Genomic DNA, 24,516 nt, shown 5'->3' on the forward strand with positions numbered 1-24,516 from the left:
ACAACCAACGCGCCGCATATCCCCTGTCATCCGCTGATATCCGCAACAGACGGGTTGGCACGGCTTGGTGGCGGACTGGGACAGCGTGCAAAACAGATATGACGCGTGCCCAGCACGGCCACATCACGGTCGCAAATGGTATGTCGCGCATGCAGACAGAGTGGGCACGGATGGAGCAAGTGCATCACGGCCGCTGTGCCCCTCATGGGGGCGCCTCCGTGGTCGCCTTCGCTTCTGTTCCCTGTTATATCCGCTTTTCTTCCTCATGTATTCGCTGATCCACCCCGGGACATTTGTCATTTCCGCCCACCTTTGTTGAGGACGCTCAGCTTTTGTCTCCTCATTTCATGCGCAAATCCTCCTAAACGCCAGTGGGACAGGGCCCTTAGGATGATATGTATTTCAGAACATTTGGACATAAATCAAGGAACTTCTGGTCTGTTGAAATTATTTTGTCAGGGGTGGACTCTGCGGTGGTGATTCAATAAAAATACTCTTTTTTTTTTTTTGCCCAGATGTCTTTAAATATGGTATATTATGAAAGAACAGGTTCTTCAAAACATTTTGACACCAGTTCCATAGATTTAGCATGAAAATTAATTGAATAATGCTATTTTTTGCAAAAAGGTCAGTTCTGAGAAAATTGACAAAAACGTGTTGAATTCCAATACATTTTCCATTTATTTATGTCACATAAATTGGCTTTTTCTCTAAAACTAAACGGAATAATTCAATCCAGAACATTGCATTTGAAAGGGATACATGTATATACTTTAATGAATTTTGAAGAAAAAAAAAAAAAGACCATTTTGCACTTTTTATGCCCAGTTTGTGAAGTGCAACCAAAAGTGGAATGGGCAGATTTATGTGTGGTGGATCTAGTGGCAATGCACCCCCCACCACAGCCAGTTTGCATTCTAAGGCATTATGGGAATCTAAATAATGATTCTCTAGTCGTCGTTTTTAATACATTATTTTTATTATTTATTTATTCATTATTAATTATTTATTATTTTTATTTATTTATTTTTATCAGCTGCCAGAACCTTAGTATGAGAGATGAGCAAGATATAGCTGAGACATAAGACAGGATGCCCTAAGAATGCCAAACTCCGGACCTCGTAGTACAGTAAAACTCGCCTAAACCGTCATTGTATAAACCGGATACTCGCACTCACCGGACAAAAGCAAGTTCCAATGCTTTTGTATGATTTTCCATGTAATAAACACTGTATATAACAGATTTTGGATAACGGATTTTTGCTCACGTTGTACTAAAGTCCTGTACGATCGCGAAGTATTTATTTATTTTTTTCACTCTTTATTTATTGACCCCTCGCATGTATCGGACAGAGTAGTCTGGACGTGCTCAGTAACAGTTAGGAAATGAAGTTCAGCGCTGACACTCGCCGATTCAAAGAAAATGGGCACTGTATTTCCTTCATCAAATGCCCAAGAATAATTCAAGGCCGGCAATTATTAACAAAATGGTGCTTGCTGCTCGTGCTGTAATATGGTGGTAAGGTTCACACATATGCCTGGGTGTGGTGAACCAAAGACAACCGCTTTAGATCAGAGTCCTCTGCATAGCTCTCAGGAGCCTGACATGCACCTGCTAAACGACGGAGACCACAAAAGGCTGTGATTTGTCACATTTCCGGTTTCACTGCTTCCTCTCCTGCCATATTTGAAAAGATTTTGCAGTGCGCACACCGATTACATTTCGATCATATGCATCAAATACGTTTTGGAGAAAAGTCCGCAAAAATACCTAATTTTCTACTGAAAAACAAACCAAACCTGTGGTAGAAATTTCAAATAATTATTTCTAATTGAGACTCATTGACTTAGTGAGTCTGAGTGTGTACTTGAGAGACTTCAGAGCTGAGACAAATATTAGATGTCTTTGGTACTTGGCCTCTGTGGAGGATTCTTCGACACCACTGGAATGACTTTGTGTCAAACAAATGGTTACTTGGAGAGACTCAAATGAGGTGTACCACATGAATTGCGAAGGGACGTCAGCTATGATTGGCTGTGTGGCTCGTTTCTCTGGGCATGATCCAGTGCGCAGGTGCGTCAGTGTTGAGGCCACCATCAACCAGAAAAAGGCCATAGAGACCTCCGTGTATGACCTGGATGTGACAGACAGATGGCTGCTTTCCAGACATTGGGATGGACCAGCTGTCTGCTTGCTTTACCATCCAGGCGTCAAGGCTGTGCTGTAATAAGGTGGATGATGAAGCAATACACATCACCAGTGCAAGTTCTAGACTATATACATCCCGAGGCCCTTTTGTACCGATGCTTCATGGGGAGTAACCTGCAATGGATTGGCAAATTATTTACCCAACGGCGGCTGGCTCCCATTGTCATTGCTGGGTAGCCTTGAACAAGGCAAATTAACTGTCTTGTTCAAGGACACAGATGGTATCGTGACTGGGAATCGAATCCAGGTCTACATATTGGGGGGCTCAATTCAAATCAATACTGAGCTACCTGCTCAAGCATTTACCCTAACACTCATTTTTGTCCATTTTTAATTGTTGAAATGTCTAGTAAGCATAAAATTGGTCACAACTTGATAATCTACATCTCATTTACAAACGGATTTTTCTGAGTGGGAATAAAAAAAAGTTGTGAAATATAGGTGACAAGGACATGAAAGATGAGATTGCTTCTCCAAGTGTCGCCAGGGGCATGTGGAGTATCCATGGACTGTCTTTGGAGCTTTTTGAAGCTGCTGGATGGACGGGTGGGTGTATAGGGGTGACTGAGGTGGAAGGCTCACAACCCGCACACATGGTCCACCAATCAGCAGAGACTGCGGGGGGCAGAAAGCCGGTAGGTTACACTCTGACTGTGTTGCACGAGTCAGACCGGGCAAACACACAAACTTGTACTCTTTCTTCAGGATTTCTGGAGTGGTTTCTCCTGAACCGGACGCAAAAAAGATCATCTGATTGACCTTCAGAGGTAACGTAACAGCAGTGCGGTGCTTCTGCGTCCTGGAATGTGAAACTCAAACTGGCTTTTGTTCTTGAAGTGACGTCACAGTGAGGCAGGATGTAGATGAAACAAAGTGGTAGTGCGCTCCAGGCGGATGTTTTAGGGTGTAGTGTCTTTTATGTGCTAGACCTCAAGCATGTACGATTGAGTCTACTGGGGTTGTTGGTTTGGGTTGACAGGAGTACTATGTTCTATACAAGTCTTATTTGTGAACTAGAAGATGAGTTCTCAAATGCTTTCATAGTTGTTCATGAACTACTGGGCTGTATCAGAGGATGTCATGACAGCTTCCTTAGTGGTTCTTCTGTGTGTGGGAAGTGTCTGTTTTGATCCTCCAGTGTTCGCTGTCAACATGGTGAGGCTCTGAGGAGAGAGACTTTGACAGCTGGCCGGCCCCGTGGAAGGCATGTGGTGAGCTGTGTGCGTGCCACCTCTCTGCATGCTATTTATACTCACCTTGCCAGTCTCACTACTACTGTGTGTTCATTCGCGCCCAGGCGCGGCAAATGCCAGCACTTTAAAATACTCGCCAATTACAAATTGGCCATTTCGACTATGGTGCACCCATTTTTTCTATCAGGACAACATGCTCTCAAGAGTTGATATCGTAAAGAATTCAAGCCAGATAATGTAGATCAGCAGATGTCTTAAAGGTATAGGCAGAGTTAATGTATATGTAGATCGATGAATGAGTCTATCCCCTCCTGTTTGTTATCGTAACTCAAAAAATATAATTCAGTGCTAAAATAAGCGCAGTCGTATGAGCGTTGTGTTCTTTAAAATTTGCATTTGTTTAATTCATTATTAAGATTCTATTACAGTTTGTACATGTTCAATAAAGCCCCTCAATCAATCAATCAAAAACAATATTTACATTTTAACAGCACCTGCAGGAGGCCTTGCATGTGCATGCGTACGTGCGTGCGTGCGTGTGTGTCACACTCTCACGAGCACCACTAGATTAATTTATGGCAAGCCAAAAGTGGACGCTCTTGTTTTGGCCGAACTTCTAGCCAGTTTCTGGGTATTCTGTGTTAGTATGCGCCCACGGCCGATGTGTTTGATGAATTCCTGCGCAAAAAGTAGTTCCCAGATAATTGTGATCATTCCTATGAGATAATCTCATCTAAATCAATTCTAAAATTTACCAGTAATAAAATTATAAAGATAACTGAAGAGTGGATGTAATAAATATTTAAGAAACTTAAAGTTTATGAGCAACTTCGCCTGTTATCGCTCAAGCACTTTGTAAGAATTGACACGATGGAGTTTGATGCGGAAGAGTTCAGAAAGATACGATTGGAATGTTTTGATTACCATTTACAGTTGGCGATGAAAGACTTGGGTCTTAACTTAGTGTTAAAGTCAGAGCAAGAAGCGGCACTGAAAGAGATCTATCTGGGAAGAGACACATTCTGTGTGTTGTCGCTCCGAGAGTGGCACACTGAGCAGTGTGTGTGTGTGCGCGTACATGAGCTTTTGAGAAGAGTGGAAGTTGTGCAAGTCAAGGAATATTTGTAGATCACCCTCTGTGTATTTATAGATATTAATGAGACAAATTTAACTCCATAGGACATTAGCTTTGAGTTAGCGGACGTTAGCGGGCACGGTGACGTCTGTGAAATGTCTTATAAATCTCTCCAGAAGTGTTACTAGGTTAGGGTGACCATATTTTGATGACCATAAACCAGAACACTTGACCCCAGCATTGAGATACTCAAAGATGAAAAACAATGAAAACCAGGACATTTTCATCACTTTCTAAAAATAACACAGTAGGGCCAGGGCAGGACTGGGAAAACAGAATGTTTTGTCAACCTAATTAGGTTCCAAAAACAGCGTTTTCAGTTTTAGAAGTGTTTATTTCTCGCTAGCTTTTACATAATATATTAGAAAGGTGTTATTTCTAGCCAAAAACAAAGCGAAGTTAGCAGCTAGCTACACCAGGAAGTAACATCACCAGGGTAACATCCGCTAAGTGTTTTGTAAATCCTTCCAGAGGTGTTATCAGGTTACAAAAACACCGTTTTCAGTTTTGGAAGTGTTTATTGATCATTAGCTTTAACATTATATATGAGAAAGGTGGTATTTCTAGCCAAAAACAAATCAAAGTTAGCAGCTAGCTACACCAGGAAGTGACCTCACCACGCTAACGTCAGTGATATCATACCGTAAGAATAGGAACAGAATGTGAAGGTTAGCCATCTCTGAGCTTATCCAAGGTCTGTGTCTGAAAAATGTTCCCTGTGAATTTGAAGACTTTGGCAGTAATAGGACTGGACTTATGCTGTGCACAGACGGATGGATGGATGGACGGACGGATGAAAAGTCTTCGCAATACCCGATAGTCATATTTCATGGCCTCGGGTCACAATAAATACTACTATCTTCTAAGTCATTCAGTTTAAAGGGCAAATAATAAGAATAAATATATTAAATGTTAACTTTGATGTCCCACTTCAATATGAAAAGCAAGTTTTGTGTGCTACAACGTAAACTGTTCTGCCACCTGCTGGTCATGTCTGGGCTTGTTCCAGGGAATAAACTTTTCATTAGATGCATGATGGAAATTAAGAGCAGGTGTGGTTAAAGTTACATGTAGCTTCAAGCCTTTTCAGAAAAATAAGATGAAGATGCAAAGCTTAACTGACCACTGACCAGATGGATGACGTTATTCCATCGTCCTAAACAGACCTGGAACATGATGTACAGTGCCATCCTGTGGTTGTTGGGTGTAATTGCAGCTGTATTGTAATTGTAATTGTGCATCACGCAGAATATTCTATACTATCATCAAAATTAAAGTCTCTGATCTATGTGACAGCAGGCCAGCAAACTAAGCGACATGTAGTTGTCATAAAACAATTAACACCTTCTTATGTCATATCATTTATCGTGTGATATGTTGTTTTAGTGGCGGTCAACTTTTCCTTGTTAAGAACTACGTATCTATAAACTCTGACCAGTTTAAAACTATATTTTCAGATGTTGCTACACTGACACATCTCTTTTCCACAACTCGGGCCATACAGTTATGCAATTAAAGGGGTTATATTGTGAAAAATCAGGTGTCTCTTTTACAGGTAAGTGTAGATGATGTTTCATGTTAAACATCATGAAAGATGCACACTTCTGTTTCTGTGCATGTGGTAACTACTTGGCTCCAAACAAAATGTAACATGGAAATGGTTTGTTTTAGAATTAAGTGACGTATGTCATGTAAGTTGACATCTGGAGTCCTATTTGCTCTTTGAGACACGCCCACTGCAGGAAAGGGGATGAGAAGACGCACCTTTTTGGAATAGAGTCGCTGTGGCAAACCACGGCTTTTTATTTAAAGCAGCAGACACAGAAAAAGATTGTAGAGAACTGAAAAATGTCGTTATTGAATATCTTTAGGTTTTTGTTGTTCAAACAGCAACAGTTCAAGGAAACTGTCAGGGGATTGTTAAATCTTTTGTAACATTTGACGGAGTAACTTAAAAAGAAGGAGTAACTTTAAAAAGTAAATAATTGCCTGATTAATTAATAGTGGAAATAGCGTCTCATATATAGCGTTTCATGTATATTTCCTTTATCTCGTCCTCCAGCCCCCCGAAAGTAAATGCGCACGTCTCGGGACAGAGAAATGGCCATACCACGGATGTTCAACTCCAACACACCGTTTATTATTGTGACTGGAGGATCTGAACTCTCATTTCTTGGCAAAGAGGCCAGTCCAGGGTGTGAGGATGGAAAAGAGACGCTGTTCCAAGCTATTGCCCCCCACCTGAGCTGGGTGATGCAGCAGGGCACTGCCAAGCCCGTGAACACACAGGACCAAAACGTCTGTGACGAGAATCCTTCTGTCTCCATCGTGGCACAAGCTGAGAGTAAGTCCCACACGGGTCAGTGATCTGAACATGGAGCCATGTCCAGCTCGGGGATCCTTTAGCTATGCACATACTTTTCTTACTGCACAAAGATGGATCCGTTTCGGATTAAATCGAAAACCTTCAATATTTGGCTTTTTTCTTCTTTTTTAAGGATTGGGTTTTTTTTTCCCCATTTGAAGGATATTTCTTATCTTCACCGGGGGTTACTAAGACTGAAAATGAATTTATTGAGAAAACATTAACTGAACAATTACCAAAACTCCTTATTTACTGTATTGGCCCAAATCTGAGGCGACCCTGATTGTAAGACTTACGTGAATTTTTTAGATGTATTGTCTGAGGTGGGTGGGTGGGGAGAAACATATTCTGGCTAGTACATTAAATAATGACAAAATCCTGTGTTATCATCTTTTATGCGCCCTTTGGATATATCATCCTACGTCACATCTAGATACTGAAATACACATCAGAAAAAATTGTGCTTTTTTATGTGGGCAGGGACAGTGGCCAACTAGTTAATTCTCTTGGTTTCAGTGCAGAAAGTTCCCTGTTCAAACCCCACCCCTGCCACAATTTTCCATATAACATGGCGTTGCATCAGGATGGGCATCCGGTATAAAACTTCAATTCAACATGCAGATCCACTTTGGATTTGCTGTGGTGACCCTGAATGCAAACAAGGGAGCAGCCAAAGGGACTCACTGTATTTGAAAGCGCTTGTTGTACTCTCAGGAAAATTGTTGTGGTTCAGGTCAATTTATTTACACAGCGCCAAATCACAATATGAGTTGGCCCAAGGCGCTTAACAAGGGTAAGGCCGAATCTTACCAACCCCCCCCTGAGCAAGCATGTAGGCAACAATGGTAAGGAAAAACTCCCTTGGGTGTTTTTGTCATGGTTGATGTTCAGTTCAGGACACGGTTATGTGACGTGTGGTCTCCTATAATTGAGGATTGTAAATTGATTACTTTTAATAATGGTGTGTGTGTGTGTGTGTGTGTGTGTGTGTGTGTGTGTGTGTGTGTGTGTGTGTGTGTGTGTGTGTGTGTGTGTGTGTGTGTGTGTGTGTGTGTGTGTGTGTGTGGGTAGGGGATCACATTTCATTTTTGATGGATAGGAAGTTCTATTTGACTTTGTGAACCCACTGGTGACGAGAAAATATATGAGCGTTTTTCATTAAAGATTTCCTCTAACGTCTGGGGTAGTGGCCAAGTGGTTAATGCGCTTGGTTTCACTGCAGAAGGTTCCGGGTTCAAATCCCACCCCTGCCACATTTCTCCATGTAATGTGGAGTTGCGTCAGGAAGGGCATCTGGCGTAAAACCTGTGCCAGTTCAACATGCAGATCCACCTTGGATTTGCTGTGGCGACCCCGAGTGCAAACAAGGGAGCAGCCGAAGGGACTTACTTTTACAATAATACATATCTCTGTAGGTCACATGGTAATTTGCAGCCCTGAACTCCTAACAGTTTCTCTTTTATGGGTGCTAAGGTGCAGTAATGGAGCCAGTTGAATGCAGAGCGGTCATCAGTTTCCTGTACTTGAGAGGCCTCACACCACGGGAGATGTTCAGTGAGATGAAAGAAACTTATGGGGATGATGCCCCATTGTATGATGTAGTAAAACACTGACATCATCAATTCAAGTGTGGTCAGACATTGATGGTAATGGCTCCCATTGCTGTGTGACCGCAGTCCGCCATTGATGAAGACACCATCCGGCAAGTAGAAGCCACCATTTTTGAGGATCACCATATAACCGTTCACCAACAAACCCAAGATATCAAGATCAGTGTGGGGTCTGTGGAAAAAAACAAAAACCATCCATGACCATTTCCACTTACAGATGTCTGTACAATGGATTCCCCAGATGCTCACACCTTTCCAGAAGCAAGAAGGAGTCACATGCTCCCAGGCTCTTTTGGCCATGTGCCAAGAAAACCAGGAGGAGTTCTTCACCAGACTCATTATGCAGGATGAAACATGAGTCCCTCACTATGATCCAGAGACTAAAGCCCAGTCAAAGCAATGGGAGCATTATGACCACCACCTCCAAAAAAGGTGCATGTCCAACCCTTGATGGGCAAGGTCATGATTACGGTCTTTTGGGACCAGCATGGAGTAGTGATGATGGATTTTCGGGCAAGGGGTACCACTATTACTAGGGCATACTATGCTTTACTGCTGCAGAAATTGCAGAAGGCCATCAAAACCAGGAGGCGTGGCATGCTGACCAAAGGTGTCCGCCTCATGCAAGGCATCACCCCAGTTCACAACTCGCGTGTTGCCCAGACAGAAGCACAGTCCTGTCTCTATGAAATCCTTCCTCACCCCCAACCCCTTTACTTTCCCAACCTTGCACCATCTGACCTCCACCTCTTTCCAAACATACAGTCATTTTAGAAGGGCAAGTGCTTCCCAAATGGTAAAACACTGATTTCTGAGGTCAGGTCGTGGCTTCTGACACAACCTGCTGACTTCTACAGCCGAGGTCTCCACAGCTACATAAAGCGACGGGAGAAGTGTGTGACCGTTGACGGTACCTATGTAAGGAAAGACTAATAACTGTGCCAAGTTTGGTTCCTCTCAATCCACAGGAAACGAATCAGGGGAAATCTTTAATGAATAGCCCTTGTATATGATATGTAACATTAAATGAAAATTATTTGATGGCTAAAACGTATGTACAATACTATATATCAGGCTCCGATATCACATTATAGAACACCAAATATCTGTCTGTGATCCTAATTCCCTGAAACTCCTGCCATGCCCGTTACCACATTTAATATGTGCATCATAATAAAGTAATTTAGTACAAAAATTTGTAGCACTCTTGTAAAACTGAGTGGCTTTGTTATTTCATACAGGATCCTACTTATTTCAAATAATTACCATATCTCTGTTTTAGGAGAAGACTTTCAGGAGTTCAGCCCTACCGTCACACAGCAACCTTACTCAAGATCTCAGCTCCTTAAAAAACACAGGTACTTGTTGTTATGCAGCTCTCACAAAGTACAAGTCGTCCAGGAGCCAGTCATCAATTCTGACCTGATTGGTACCGCTGAAGGTGACCAAATGACACTTAGAATCCAGCCTCAGTGTATCATGGTCTACACAAAAATGTATCATAACCATCACAGGGTGGCAGCTGTACCCAGGTAGGGGTCAATGAAGAACTGCACAGAGGTCAAAATGTAAAAATGTTACCAAAAAGGTATAGTTTGGACTATCTTTGACAGAATGTTCTGGAGTTATGAGGTAAAAACAGCAAAAATGGTGACAAAGATCAAGTTCAGTTTATACAGGGATCAAAAGTTAAAGTTGCTCCAATTTCAGTAAAAAATAATGCAAATTATTGGTTGAATGTAATAGTTTTGACTGTGTTGGATGTTTGGTCTGCCAAGTAAAGGTCAAACAAGGTCAACGTCCATTGGATTCAATGACTTGTGACATATGTTACCCTGTAACATGATAACTAAGCATGACAGATGGTGCAAACTATTCCTTATTAGAACCCTATCAGCCCAAACAATAATTTGCATCATTTTTTTTTTACTGAAATTAGAGCAACTTTAATTTTTGACCCCTGTACAAACTGAAATTGACCTTTTGGCACCATTTTTGCTGTTTTTACCCCATAACACCAGAACATTCCATCATAGATAGTCCAAACTATACCTTTTTGGAATCCTTATGATCAGACAAATAATGTGATATAGTTTTCAACATGATTGGAGCATTTTAGATTTCAACTTATGTGTAATTCTTCATTGACCCCTAACTGGCTACAGCTACCACCCTGTGATGGTTATCATACATTTTTGTGTAGGCCATGGTACACTGAGGCTGGATTCTGAGTGTCATTTGGTCACCTTCAGTGGTACTGAAAACCTGCTTAGCCCATGGACTAAAGTGTAAGATCACTTCGTTTGCTTTTTCCCAGCTGGCATTTGTGCTCCTTTGCAGATGTTTTGCCAGAGAACCTGCACTGTTAAGTGACTCAGAAGATGATGACTCTGCCGAGGTTGATGAGCTCTCACAGCACCACCTTCAGTGGAAACCCCGCAGGAAAACCAGAACAACAAGATGCAATCGAGACGATGGAGAAGAACGCCCAGTCATCCGGGGGCTGTGGGTGCAGGAGATTGATTGGTTTACATCGGTGGACGCAGCAGTGACATCATCCTCTAAGATCACACCTCCTCCTCAGTTTAGAGACGTGACCCCGCACACCTGCAGCCGTGGAGGCTGTAGTCTGAGGGCGGAGCCTTACTCTAACTTAAGTGACGGAGGAGTGTCGGCGTCTTGTTGTATCAGGGGATTTGATGACGTGGCACCATTAGAGGGTCTTTACAGAGCAATAAATACCTCTGACTCATCCAGCACTGATGATGGGGGAGGATCAGACTCTGACTGTGGCCTGCAGGAGGACTCTGAATCCGTTTGGACTCACGAAAGTGAATCAGACTCATGTTCCTGTGTAGGTGGAGAATGTGACCCTGAATACGCCCTGAAGAGGGGCTGCTGCAGCCGACGTGTTGCAGATAGTTCCGGAGTTGAAGCCAGCATGTCAGAGGGGACCTTTGAGCTGATGGATGTGTCTGGCTTTGACTACCCCACTTCACAGGCTGAGTGGGATTCTGATCCTAACTCCAGGTGGAGGCCTGTACCTGATGATGTCAGTAGTTACGTAGAGACATCTGCTTGCACACAGCAGAGCCTCCTGGGAAATTTAGACTCTACGTCTACCCCCAGCACTGAGTCTGGATCACTATGTAACTTTGAGGCCACACTCAGCAGCCTGAGAGGTAGAGTGACAGCGATGCCGAAGATCTTTGCTTCACCTTTCTTCAAAGATATCATGAGACAGATCGTCACCGAAAGGAACATCAGCGCCCCTGCCAATGAAGGCCTTGTGTTTCATGATGTAAGACATTTACATGTTCAAAGTTTGATTGATTGTATAATTTGAATTCATAAAAGTTTCATTCAGCATTTCATTTTATCATGAAATCTGTCCTCAGGTATCAGTAGCTTCTATCAAACTGGTATGGAGTATAGGGGACAGGTAATCGGGAGCTCACTGAGATTTGAATACTCCAAGATTTAACACAATAACAGCAGGTCAAAGATGGTAACCTCTGAATTCATATGAGAGAGTTGAGAGATTAACTTATATCCCAAACATCTTGGGTCAGCAACGATTTGGTGTTCAACAATCTCATGTCGAAGGCTGCAGTTCCGGCATTGTGGCAGTGGGAACTAATAATGTAATGTGGGAGGTGGGTCCACATGGAGGTGACTCCATATTGTTTCTTTGGGTTGAGCCCAAGTGAGCCCTATGGCTATAAGCCACCAGGTGCTCGGCTGCGAGCTCCCTCACTCCAGGCCTGACTCCAGGAGGATGCCCTGGCCTCCCTAATCTGGGTGAGATAATCTTTCCCTTGTTGTGTTACTCATGAAAGGTCATTTTTTTTGCTTCACTCTGAGTCTGTCTCCTCACCTGGGACCAGTTTGCCATGGGAGACCCTACAACTCGTAGGGCCTACTATGGTAAATCCTGACAATTCAGATTCCAGGATCATGGGAGCTCAGAAACCCCTCCACAGCTCTGAGGTGTCAATTCATGGAGGGGCCCAATCAGTCTACATGTGTTTTGTGGACTTGGAAAAGGCCTACGACCAGGTGCCCTGAGAGGTTTTGTGGGAGGTGCTGTGGGAGTATGCAGTACGAGGTCCAATGGAATGCATGAACCAACATAGGGGTTGTGGGTTCTCAGCATTTTGTCAGACCTGCTTCCTGTGGGTGTTTGACTCTGCGAGAGCTCCTCCTTGTCACCAGTCCTGTTTCTAATTGTTATGGACAGGATTTCAAGGCTCAGTAGGGATTTGAAGACTGGCCAGTTTGGTGACCTCAGAATTGCTCCTCTGCTTGTTTGCAGATGATGTGGTTCCGTGGGCTTCGTCATATAGTGACCGCCGATGCACAATGAGCAGGTTTGAGAAAGTGTGAAGCGACTGTGATGAGGATCAGAACCTCTAAATGTGAGTCCATGGTCCTCTATCCAAAAAGGGTGGCTTGTCTTCTCTGGGTCAGGGGAGAGTTATTGCCCCAAGTAGAGTTCAAGTATCTTGAGATCTTGTTCATGAGTGGGATAAGATGGAGCGTGAAATCAATGGACTGGTTGGTGCTGTGTCTGAGGTCCTGCATTTGCTTTGTCAGACCATTGTGGTGAAGAAAGGACTGAGCCAGAAGGCAAGACTCTTGATTTACCAGTTGGTTTAAGGTCCTACCTCACCCATGGTCATGAGATTTGGGTAGTGCCTGAAAGAACAAGATCACAGATGCAAGTCACTGAGTTTTCCCATCAAATATCTAGGCTTACACTCAGGGACAGGATCAGAAGTTCAAATATCTGGGAGGAGCTCTGAGTAGAGGCATTGCTCATTTCTATTGAAAGGAGCCAGCAAAGATGGTTCAGGCATCTACAACCAGGAGCCTGGTTGTAGATAGGGAAGTATGGGATGAGCTGCTCAGTCTGATGCCACTGCGACTTGGATAAGTGGCAGAAAATTATTATTATGACTATGCAGTTATAGCACATTGAGCTATGACAATACATTTGAATGAAAAATAAACACAGAAGCCAGTAGTCGGTCGATAATTTCCGCTTTGATTGTACATTTTGTGTCCAAAAGCAACTCGTACCCACTGCGTGTCAGTACCGAGAGGGAGAGGATTACTGCATCGATTACCACATCCACAGTGGCTCCTACGGTGACGTGTTCTGTGTACGAGACAAAAAAACTGGATTTAAATGTGCGGCCAAGAAGGTATGCCTGGAAAGTCTGACTCATTTCTTTGTTTTTGCCACATTCACACGCTCCAAAACGTTGTGTTCCTCAGAACTCCGGCTAACTGAAATGTTGTGTTGCTCATTTGCGTTCAATCAGATTCCACTGAGTCACTTCAGCCGCGAGGAGCTGAGCACGTGGAGCGCTCTGGACTCTCCTCGAGTGGTGGAACTTTTTGGAGCTGTGAGGGAGGGACCCAACATCGTGCTGTTCATGGACCTGAAGCCAGGTAATTGAGGTTCTTGTAGAACTAATTTAAAAAAGCCCTGGTTTATTGTTATTGAAAAATTAAACTTGTCCAAATATTTTCAGCATGTTTGGCCCAATTGCTAAAAGAAATGAACACCCTACCTGAAGATTTGGCACTGCACTACCTGCATCAGGCACTGGGGGCACTGGAACACCTGCATTGTCGGCAGGTCCTTCACTTGGATGTCAAAGGTTTGCCAAAAATCTCTTTTTTTACAACTCTAAAAAGGCTTAGTGGTTTATTTGTAGACACCTTTTATCTTGTCTTTGTCAGACTGTGGAGGTTTGTTTCTGTGTGTAACTGTTGCTCTGACTAACACTTGTTTTAATAATGTGTACCAAAAGAAAACATGTTACCTTTTCTAAATCCTCCCTGTTGGTTTTGTTCCAGTTGACAATGTGCTGCTGTCTGCAGACTGCAGAGACACATTCCTCTGTGACTTTGGTCTGTCTGAAATGTTGGACCACAGTGGACAGAGCACCAAGACTTTCAGGAGTGAGTAAATACTGAAGGGTCAGCGAAATGTGTGGCATAGACTACTACGGTCAAACTACACTCTTACATCAGAGCTGATATCCGCCAATCACATTGTTAAACTTGCTTAAAGGACTAACTTTAGTCCAACCTTTTCTGTGGAAAAAAAATGACTTAAAATTTCCTGTATAATTTCCTGTATTGTCTATTGTGTCGGTTGCATGGCCCAAACAGATGGTCGCCCCTTTAAGTCTGGTCTGCTTGAGGTTTCTTCCTCAAATCAGAGGGAGTATTTTCCTTAGCACTGTCGCCTGTGTGCTTGCTCTAGGGGTTGGTAAGGTTAGACCTTACTTTTGTGAAGCACCTTGAGGCAACTTTGTTGTGATGTAGTGTTATATAAATGAAAATAAATTGAAAAATAAGTTGAAAAGTGAATTGAAGCAGCTGCCATTAAAATATTACAGCTACAGTGATTCCCATAATGGCACATTTGATTTACAGACCTCAACTTTGTATTATCACTTACATGAAAACAGGTTAAAATAACATTTTACTCATTAATGTAACAGCTAACAACTATTTTCTGTTTCCTGTTTACTTTCTTGTACATGAGATTTCTGCTTATGCACATTTAATGCGTGTGATTCCCATCCTGTGAAATAACTGCCTCATATTCATTGCTCAGAATGTAGATGTTGAATGAGCAGATGGCAGTGACTTTCAGAATTAGATAAAAAAAAAAAAAATCACATTTAGAAGCTAAAAATGGCTCTGACCAAGAGTGTAGTCCTACTAGAATTCACATACATCTGGCTTTTCCCTCACAGAGAGCTGATAGACAAGGTAAAATCTTCAACTGCCAACTGTCTGTTCAATGCAACTTGTGGGTTGAGGAGGAGTGGCCGAGGAGTGAGGCTTTGTTTACATCCTGAAGTGTTGTGCAAATGATACGACAGCGTTATAAGACCACATTGAGGTTTTTTTTAGACTTTAAGAATAAAGTCATCATTTTATGAGAAAAAACTCATAATATTACAAGAAAAAACTTGTAATATTATGAGAAAGAAACTCATAATATTATGAGAGTAAAGTCATAATATTACGAGAATAAACTTGTAATATTATGAGAATAAACTTGTAATTTTACAAGAATAAAGACGCAATTTTATGAGAGAAAAACTCTGTACCTCAAAATGAGATCTGTGAGGGAGGGCTTTAAGTTTTACTTCAGTATAGGTTTTACAAATAAGGAAATACTTCATCTTTTGGCCCATCTGCACCACATTGTCATTAGTATCAGAACTTTGAAAAGAATATGCAAGAAAATGTGTGTATTCCGGAGGAGGAACCACACGGACTTCGCCTGTAGTTCCGTGCGATTCGTAGCGCCTGGAATCGCCTCTTTCGTGGAGGAGGAGATGGCTGGAACTGGTGTTGTGGGGTTCAATTCCCAGTGGGGATAACTACTTTGGCACGACACTGGCAGTTGTCGCTTCTCATATAAATACGACTTTATTCTCATAATATTACAGGTTTTTTTCTCATAAAATTATAATTTTTTCTCATAAAATTACATCTTTTTTTCTTGTAGCATTATGAGTTTTTTCTCATAAAATTATGACTTTATTCTCATAAATTTTGACTTTATTCTCGTAATATTGCAAGTTTTTTCACATAAAATTACGACTTTATTTTTGTAATATTATGACTTTATACTCAAAGTCTTAAAAAAATATATAAATGCGGCCCTAAAATGAACTCGTCATAAAATGTAACATCTAGTGGCGGAAAAATCATATATAGTACCTACAAGTCCAACAGCTCAACCAACTCAAAGATACCGTAAAACTCTCTTGATTGAAAATTTGCAACTGATAAATTCAAGTGTTATGGTCTCACTGAGCAACAAGCTATTCCGCTTTGTGGAATAGTGTCAGAAAATAAATAAATCTAAATGTCCTAGAGAGCCCACGGAGTATAAAAAAAAAATGGTTACACCCTGAAACTTCTGTCACATACAGACCTCATTTACGTGGACGTTTTGACAGTTGGCGTTTATGTGTAGCATCTAAAATAAATTGGGTATTATTTAAAGGAGAATAGTGTTAATAACAGGAAGGGGCACCTTACATGTTTGATGCTGTTCATGCAAATTCATTCTTTGTGAATAAGAAATCCCACAATATGTGTTTCTGTGTGGCCTAAACATCTAACACACAACCATTCCACCATCTTTCATCCATATTGGCAACAAAACCATTAGAGCCCATATGGATTAAAAAAATCGCATTTATAACCATGAATTTGATCTGTCAAGGTTACCCAAAGTCAAAGGTCATGTGACCAATAGATAGGTTCATATATGGCTTCATATCTGTGTTTAACAGTGACAATAGCTGTCTTCATCAAATGCATTGGAACAGCCATTCGGACACAAATTTTGACCTCAGCACATGACCTCAACTTTAACTGATTTTTTTTTTTTTTTTACCCTGTGCGACAGCAAAGCCAAGTATTGTTAAATTCCCCCTTTTTGATGTGTAAAAGAAAGATGAGATACCAAACTTTTATGGGTTCTTCTTCCTTGTGATGAGTTCTAAAGCTTTTATTTGGTCACCCTGCTGACGTTGGTGACCACATAAACATCAGACAGTTATTGTTATGTGAAGAAAGAAGGGTTTTTTTTAACCCTTAATCATAACCACTTGTCATTTGTGACTGAACTAACATTTCCTTTAGGACCTGCCTTTCCTGGCACAGAGACCCACATGGCCCCTGAAGTGGCACGAGGAGATAAGATCTGTGCCAAAGCCGACGTGTGGAGCAGCTGTTGCATGCTGTTGCACATGCTCAACGGATGTCCACCCTGGACGCGCTACTACTCCCATCCGCTGTGTCTGCAGGTAATCTTTACAATGGGAAAATACTGGAAATGCTTATGATGTCATAAATACAAGCTTGTGTGGGAAAATGTTGATTTTGTATCATATAACTTTACTGCACGCATGAGTTGTGCTTCCCCATTTGACACATATTTCAGTATACTGATGATTGTATTCAGTACAGGAGGTATTGATAGATGTCTGGTCATCTTTGTTGCCAGATTGCCACCGAGCCTCCACCTTTGTGGGAGGTGCCCTCCAACTGTAACAACTTCACAGCCAAAGTGTTCAGGGCTGGTCTGCAGAAGGTCCCCGATAAACGAGCCTCGGCCAAGCAGCTCAGGAGGGAAACCACGAAGGCGCTCAGAGCAGGTTGATCCGTTAATTATTCAGAGATTGGTCTTAAAGCTTGGCAGTAACAGCGTGATCATTCAGGACGTTAAAAATGGGCATTTCTTTTCACAGTTGGAGGTCTGAATCTCTCGTCTGTCAGGAGTGCCTGTGAGAAACTGTATCATGGTACGAATCGGAGTGAAGACGACTCGTGCACTTCATCCAGCGCAAGTCCCATTACCTCAGTTAAACCGTCCACTGCTCCTTCAGTGCCCACAATGCAGTGGGTGAGCCCCTGGAGAACGAGGGCAGTGAATGAGGACAGTAGCGGCTGGGATGGTTGTGAGTCAGAATTGGACCAAAGCTGTCAAATGGACAGAGATTTTCTGACTAAGGAATTTGAATCCCAGCCAAAGTCACTGCGTGATGTGACAGATGAGCAATTCTGGGAAACGGGGTGCGATTCCGAAATTGATATCTACGTGGGAGAGGAGGAATATAATCAGAGGAAGTGGTTGAAAAATGACAAGGACTATGAGGGTGATTGGGAAGAAGATGAAGAGGAAGACTGGGACTCTTCCGTGTCCACAGAGTATTTCCATGCTCTCAGAGGCCTTTTCCCTTTACTGCAAAAAGGTCAAGTGACAACTTTCAATTCATGGGGATCTGAAAAAGAACTGGAATATCTCAGAGATGGTTAGTGAAAACAAATCGGCATCTGTGGAAATTTTAAAGGCTTATGTTGTGCAACATTCAGAATTAGTTCTAAATATTACTGGAGTTCCATTTGAAACATCCTGAAAATCCCACAGTTCTGTGCCTGTGTTTGTAGTATTTGTCCTGTGTTAAATATAAATTGGGTATAAAACAGTTCATTTCAGACTTGCGTGACCTATGTCACAAAAGTCCATATCTGGTTGCTCGAGAGACACGTGCACTAAGCCATCTGTTCTGTGTGATGTAATGTACCCATAGAGATGGAAAAACAAAAGAGAGATCAGACATCATCATTTTCTGAACCCGCCAGTAATAAGTAGATGAGTTGTCATCTTGTTTAAGGAATTGAATGATGTTGCACAATGTAAAGAAAGCAGTGTGCCTTCTGCTTACACCACAGATCTTTATGGAGACAGACAGTCATCCAGTCAACTGGCTAACTTCTGAATCCTTCAAAATAAGAATCACAATAACGCCACAGCCATTACCTGGGCGATAAGAGGCAAGTAGATGTTTGACGTGATCATAATGATAAATATTCACAAGAACAAGAACACAGTTATTGAAATCCATAACCTAATGTGAATTTATTTAAAGAGATGGCTACTGGATTACATTATAATGAATTTTCATCCAAAAAACACACTGAAAATTGTAGAAATTCCTTATACAAGATGGCCGACAAAAATATTAAAGAAATAAACTTGATGTCCAATCTCCTTTCCATTTCAAGTGACAGGCACACAAACAGTTTGTTCCTTAGAGACTTGAAAATGGGCTGGGTTTTTTTTCTATCTCGTTTTGTGCCACATCACCTCAGTACCTATGGGACATTTTTAGCGACCTACAATATTTCAACATATCTTGATCTGGTATTAGCTTGATGAAAACTGTACATATGACCTCTTATAACCTGTTTCAGCATTATGTCTAACGTGTGCATTTAGAAAGAAGTGGAAAAATGTCTAAATGCTGGTGTACTTCTTAATTTGGACAACAATATTTATTTAGTACTCAAACTGTCCATGATACTGTGTGTCACAAGGTGACGTTGTGTACAACGCAGTCCCCTCCCCTGAGCCCCGGGAAAACCCTCCATCCTGTTTCAGCTGCTCAGAGGCTTCACAGGTTGATGCCTCAGAAAAGGTGCGGGTTGACACGTAAAGATGAATAACTGTCTTGCAGGTGAAGCTCTTGCAAACAACTCCTGCTGTAAACCAACACTGATATTTCTCTCTGTCCATAAGGACTCGGACAGTTCTTCTGATGACCTCAGCTCTGGAGTCTTTTCCTCCTGTAACAGTCAGGCAGACGGCCACGTGGAATGGGTGACCTTGGCAAAGCAGCCCTTCTGTTTGGAAGGTAAGACAGCATCACTGTGCAGCTACAGTGTGCAGGATTTAGGGGTGTTTATTAACAAAAATGGAAAATAGCATTCATAACCATCTGATCATGAGTGTATAATTACTTCACAACACTTCAGGTGTTGACATCTGGATCGAGAATGTTCAGGGGGAGTGTCTGAGGATTCGGGAACAACGGCAGGTCAAAGTCGGACATGTTGCTGTAGGTATTAGTGATCAGGTAAGATACTGGTGTTGATTCAGGACTTAGTATTAGCGATCCATCAGCTCAACCTGCTTCTTGCAGTTAAGGGTCACAGGCGGGCTGCAGCCTGACCCCGTGGTCAATGGGTGAATGGAGGGGTGCACCCTGAACAGGCAAACACATTCATACTCACACATACGGTCAAACTGGAGTCACCAATTCAGCTGTGGAATAACCTATCTCAGCAGATTACACAGTTCTCATCGCTGTTTTTTTTTAAGTCTTTTCTGAAAACCCTTTGATACCTATGAATGAATGAATGAATTGAATTTATTTGCCACACACAGGTCTAGAAAAACAAAAAAATTACAAAGAAAGAAAGAAAGAAAATAGTCCAACAATGCTCCCGAAAAGGTGTAGACAGAAGTAAAAGCTTGTAAATGTAAAATTATACATATACCCATCATAACTAATACAAAGTATACATTGATCCATCACCAAAAAAAGCAAAGAAACATGCAAGCAGCTGTGCACCAAAAAATAAAACAAAATCAGTAAACCGAATTCATCATGTTATAGCAAGTAATCAAATAATTTTTATGTAGCCTTTTAAAGCCAACCAAACTACAGAGTGATTTTTATGTTATCCGGGTAATTATTCCAAATATTTACACCTTTAACGGAAATACAATGACTTTTTACAATAGTTTGAATGTTTGATTTCTGAAATAATAATGTTCCTTGTAAATTATAACTGGAGTCCTTCATTCTAAACAGGTCCTGGACATGTTGTGGCAGAATGCTATTTTTTACTTTGAACATAATTTGTATTATGATATAATCAATCAAGTCCCAAAATTTCAAAATATGCAAACAGACAAACAAAGGATTAGTTGGCTCACGATATGGTTTCTTACTAATAATTCTTACATAAGAATTATATAAGAAAAAGAAACAAATAAAATAAAAAGAAAGCTATATTTCGGATTTCTATTATATATAGATATAGATAGATATATAGATATATTGGATTTGTATTAGTTTTGTTGGTGGTTCCCCAAACTTCAGTACAGTAGGTCATATATTATACCTATTAAGACGTTGACTTCATTCCTTTATTTTATTTTATCATTGTATTTTCATCGTATGGATGTTATTACATTCACCAAGGACATAATAACATCATCGACATTTATTTATTTGTCTGTCTGTCTGTTAGCAGGATTACATCTAGAATACTGCAAGGATTTTGACAAAATTTTCACCACAGAGAGATTTTAGGCCATGGAAGACTCCATTAAATTTTGGAGGTGATCTGGATCCGGATTCTGGATCAAGAGTTCCCTTTATATAGGCTGCTGAGGTGATCCGGATTCTGGATAAAGATTTCACTTTATATACGCTTTGAAGGATTACGTCAAAACTACTTGACAGATTCTCACCAAATTTGCTCATGTTTTATGGCTTTTAATTATTTTAGTAGTAGTTTGCTTACAATTTTTTTTGTTTGTTTTATGTGAATTACACCTTTTATGATGTTTTTTATTTATTCTTCTGTACAGCACTTTGGTCCAATGTGGTTGTTTTTAAAGGGCTTAACAAATAAAGATGTTTGGTTGGTTGGTTGACATGCATGTCTTTGGAAGTGGGGAGGAAGCGGGAACATCAGGCAGGAACCCATGCGAACTCCACACAGAGAAACAACCAGGTTGGAAGCAAATCCAGTATTTCTCGCTGTACCACTAAGCCACAGTGAGGTTTTTCCTGGCAATTTTTACACAACACCCATTTCCTGGGTCTCTACCTGGGCAGATGAAGTCATGAGACACCATGCCAACACTGAAAGTACAAACAAGCATTGAGCATGAAAGTTAGTGCACTTTGTGGAGTGCCTGCTGGATATAATAGTAGTCTGTGACTGCATTTGAGACCTAATTTACTTGCAGTAATTTGATTTGGGTACTTGTGTGTCCTTCACCAAGTAATAGGCCTGTATTTTTTCTGTTGTTTTTATGAAAATTAAACAATGCATGAAAGTAAAAGTGAAAATTGTACTGTAATGGAACTGTTTATGGGGGGGTCAGTTTTACACTAGAAAGAGGTGTTTTATGGACAAGTAGAAATCAGTTTTCCCACCAAATTCAAGTACTCATCAGGTTAAAGAAGATCTCTTGGATTTTTTGACCTAAGCTCTATTTTTAGATGTTTATGGACTGTCTTAGAGAACAAGCTCCTCGTTCGCAATTGACTTGTCATGTATCAGTAGACAGCAGCACTATCGGACTGCTAAGAGGCTAAGGTAAGCAGCTAACTGTATGATTGATCATCTTGTAAAAAGTTTTTTTTTTTTTTTTACATTTAGTGAGGTGAATACGTGAATGTTTACCTCCATAGGGACCATCTCCATGCTACCAGACATCTCTAATGATATCAGACACAACATTTCTGCCTCTTCAATGGCGTCAAGAAACTGTTTGCGGTGAATGTTCTTGACTGACCCATTCAGTAACATTATATAGCCAGTTAGCCCACCATGGTATTTGCATTCTGAATCAGTACTGCACAGATTAGCTTCATTTTTGTTCAGCGTGAAAAGATGAACCCTAAAACATCGAAAATAAATAAATATAAAATAGAGCCTAGGTTGAAAAATCCTGAAGTTCTCCTTTAATGTTAAAAATTTTTTTTGATATGAGAGGACTTATTACCTCAAAACTGACAGGACCTTAATATTGTACCTTTCCCATTTACTGTAGCATGATGTCTTAACTGATGGCCTACATAGCAGAGCAAATGACCTCATCTGTCCTTCAGATCTCACGGAAAGTGTTCACTTTGGAGACACTGGACAGAAAGTTGGTGTCTTTTGATCAAGAGATCCAAGATTCCTGCCTATGGTTCCGTTGTGTCCCAGCCCCAGACAGATGCCAGCGCTGGAGGTGGAGGGTCAGGGATGGGAAGCTGGAACTGCGAGAGTTGGACTGAATCTATTAGTTTATAGGAAACTGAGCAGAGTTTTCCTTATTTGTTCTGAATCTGTGTGGTTGGTCAAAATATTACACCGGTAAATATTTGTCATATTGCTGTCATTATGTTTCTGAGGTAAATATGGCATTTTCAGTGATGTCTGCAACAAGCAATTAATGAACTGCATCAAGTAATGTAATAAAATGTTTTTTCCAGATGTCTTTTTTTAAAACAAACCATGCAAGTTACATATTAATTCTAAAGGTGTTTTTAGTTGGGTTGGACATGGATGTTTGTTTTTTCCTTGTATGAAAGGTATAATAATTGAAGGGAACATCAACTCTTCCTTGTCTCAAAATCTACCTCTCCACTAAATTTAATTGAAATCAGTTCATGTCTTTTTAATAAATCCTGCTGGCACACAAAGAAAAATGGAAATAAGGTTAAATGGGCAGATTATGACTTTGATCTTTGAACTTAATCTGGATCAGAAAAATCAAAGGTGAGGTCAGATAACAGAAGCCTTAAATTACTCCATTTGAGGCACTTCAGGCATAGGTTATCCAGTTAGTTTCTGTTGCTCTGTGTCATGTCAGAGTAAGTGGTAGAGAAACTCTCAAATTAACAAGTTGCTTCCCTCATTTATGTGATATTAGTTATTACACAAAGATACTTACTTCGATAGGAACTTAAAGTCACTGACTTACTATTATTTTTAAGTTGCTTGCCTTTAAACAAAGACAAGATCTGCCCCTTGATCCAGATCCTCAAAATGTAATTAGCATTTTGTTGGTCCAAGATCTTTCTCAACCGAACTTACTTGAAATTCATTCAGGTCGTTTTTGAGATATCTCAATGATAAACACCAATGAAAACATAAATCCTTAATTACTCTATTACTTTCAAGTCACAAATGTATAGGTTGTCTCATTTTGTAGGTTGTCTCATTTATAGGTTGTCTCATTTTGTTTTCATTGTAGCATAACCTTGCCATTATCAAAACATCTGTGTACTGGAAGCAGGGGCATTTGAATGGCAAATGTGCTACTAGAGTGCTCTGTGAAATTCTATTGTACCTGCATTAATAGTAAATACTCACCAGGTGGAGATATTGCTCTATTTCAAGAACCTTGAGCATAGGCTGCTATGGGACTTGATGACAAACCTGTTATTTATAGCAGCAGATAGGAGACCTGTATAAAAAAAAAAAATCAATCAATTCATGACCTCTGAGGAGCTGACTCACCAATGGCAAACAATTTTTTTTTTTAATATTTACAGATGAGGGATTGCAGAAAATCCAGTTTCAGTAACTGTACAGACAATTATATTTGGACACTGTGATTTATATAATAATGATAATATTAAAATATAATAAAAATACTTTCTAGCATTTTAATGAAATACAAAGTGCTTCACAACAATGAATAATAAAAAAAGGCATATATGCAAATAAATGTGCTGCATTTATATAGCACGTTCCCATCTGCATCAGAAGCTCAAAGTGATTTGCAATTATGCCTTGCATTCATCCATTCACACAGACACCAATGTCAAGGTGCTGCCATGCAAGGCACTCACTACACAACTAGGGGATTAAGGACC

At 40.8% G+C, this 24,516-nt stretch overlaps 1 protein-coding gene across 4 annotated transcripts; it reads left to right on the top strand.

The window, feature by feature from the left end:
* The first annotated feature begins 583 nt into the window (after positions 1 to 583).
* LOC117531074 lies at positions 584 to 23,123 on the top strand. 4 transcript variants are annotated; one of them, XM_034194110.1, is made up of 16 exons: positions 584 to 2,844; positions 2,915 to 2,981; positions 6,600 to 6,881; positions 9,795 to 9,870; positions 10,853 to 11,813; positions 13,585 to 13,719; positions 13,840 to 13,969; positions 14,053 to 14,181; positions 14,381 to 14,485; positions 17,204 to 17,367; positions 17,568 to 17,718; positions 17,812 to 18,375; positions 19,442 to 19,542; positions 19,644 to 19,758; positions 19,880 to 19,980; positions 22,759 to 23,123. In XM_034194110.1, the coding sequence occupies exons 3-16, from the start codon at positions 6,614 to 6,616 to the stop codon at positions 22,927 to 22,929; spliced, it is 3,171 nt and encodes a 1,056-aa protein (XP_034050001.1). In that variant the 5' UTR covers positions 584 to 2,844; positions 2,915 to 2,981; positions 6,600 to 6,613; the 3' UTR covers positions 22,930 to 23,123. The 4 variants fall into 4 exon arrangements, with proteins under 4 accessions (XP_034050001.1, XP_034050000.1, XP_034049999.1 ...); XM_034194109.1 differs by having other exon boundaries at positions 2,915 to 2,976; XM_034194108.1 differs by having other exon boundaries at positions 584 to 2,976.
* The last annotated feature ends 1,393 nt before the right edge of the window (positions 23,124 to 24,516 follow it).

This window comes from Thalassophryne amazonica, chromosome 18, assembly GCF_902500255.1.
Source record: "Thalassophryne amazonica chromosome 18, fThaAma1.1, whole genome shotgun sequence".
Lineage (NCBI taxonomy): Eukaryota > Metazoa > Chordata > Actinopteri > Batrachoidiformes > Batrachoididae > Thalassophryne > Thalassophryne amazonica.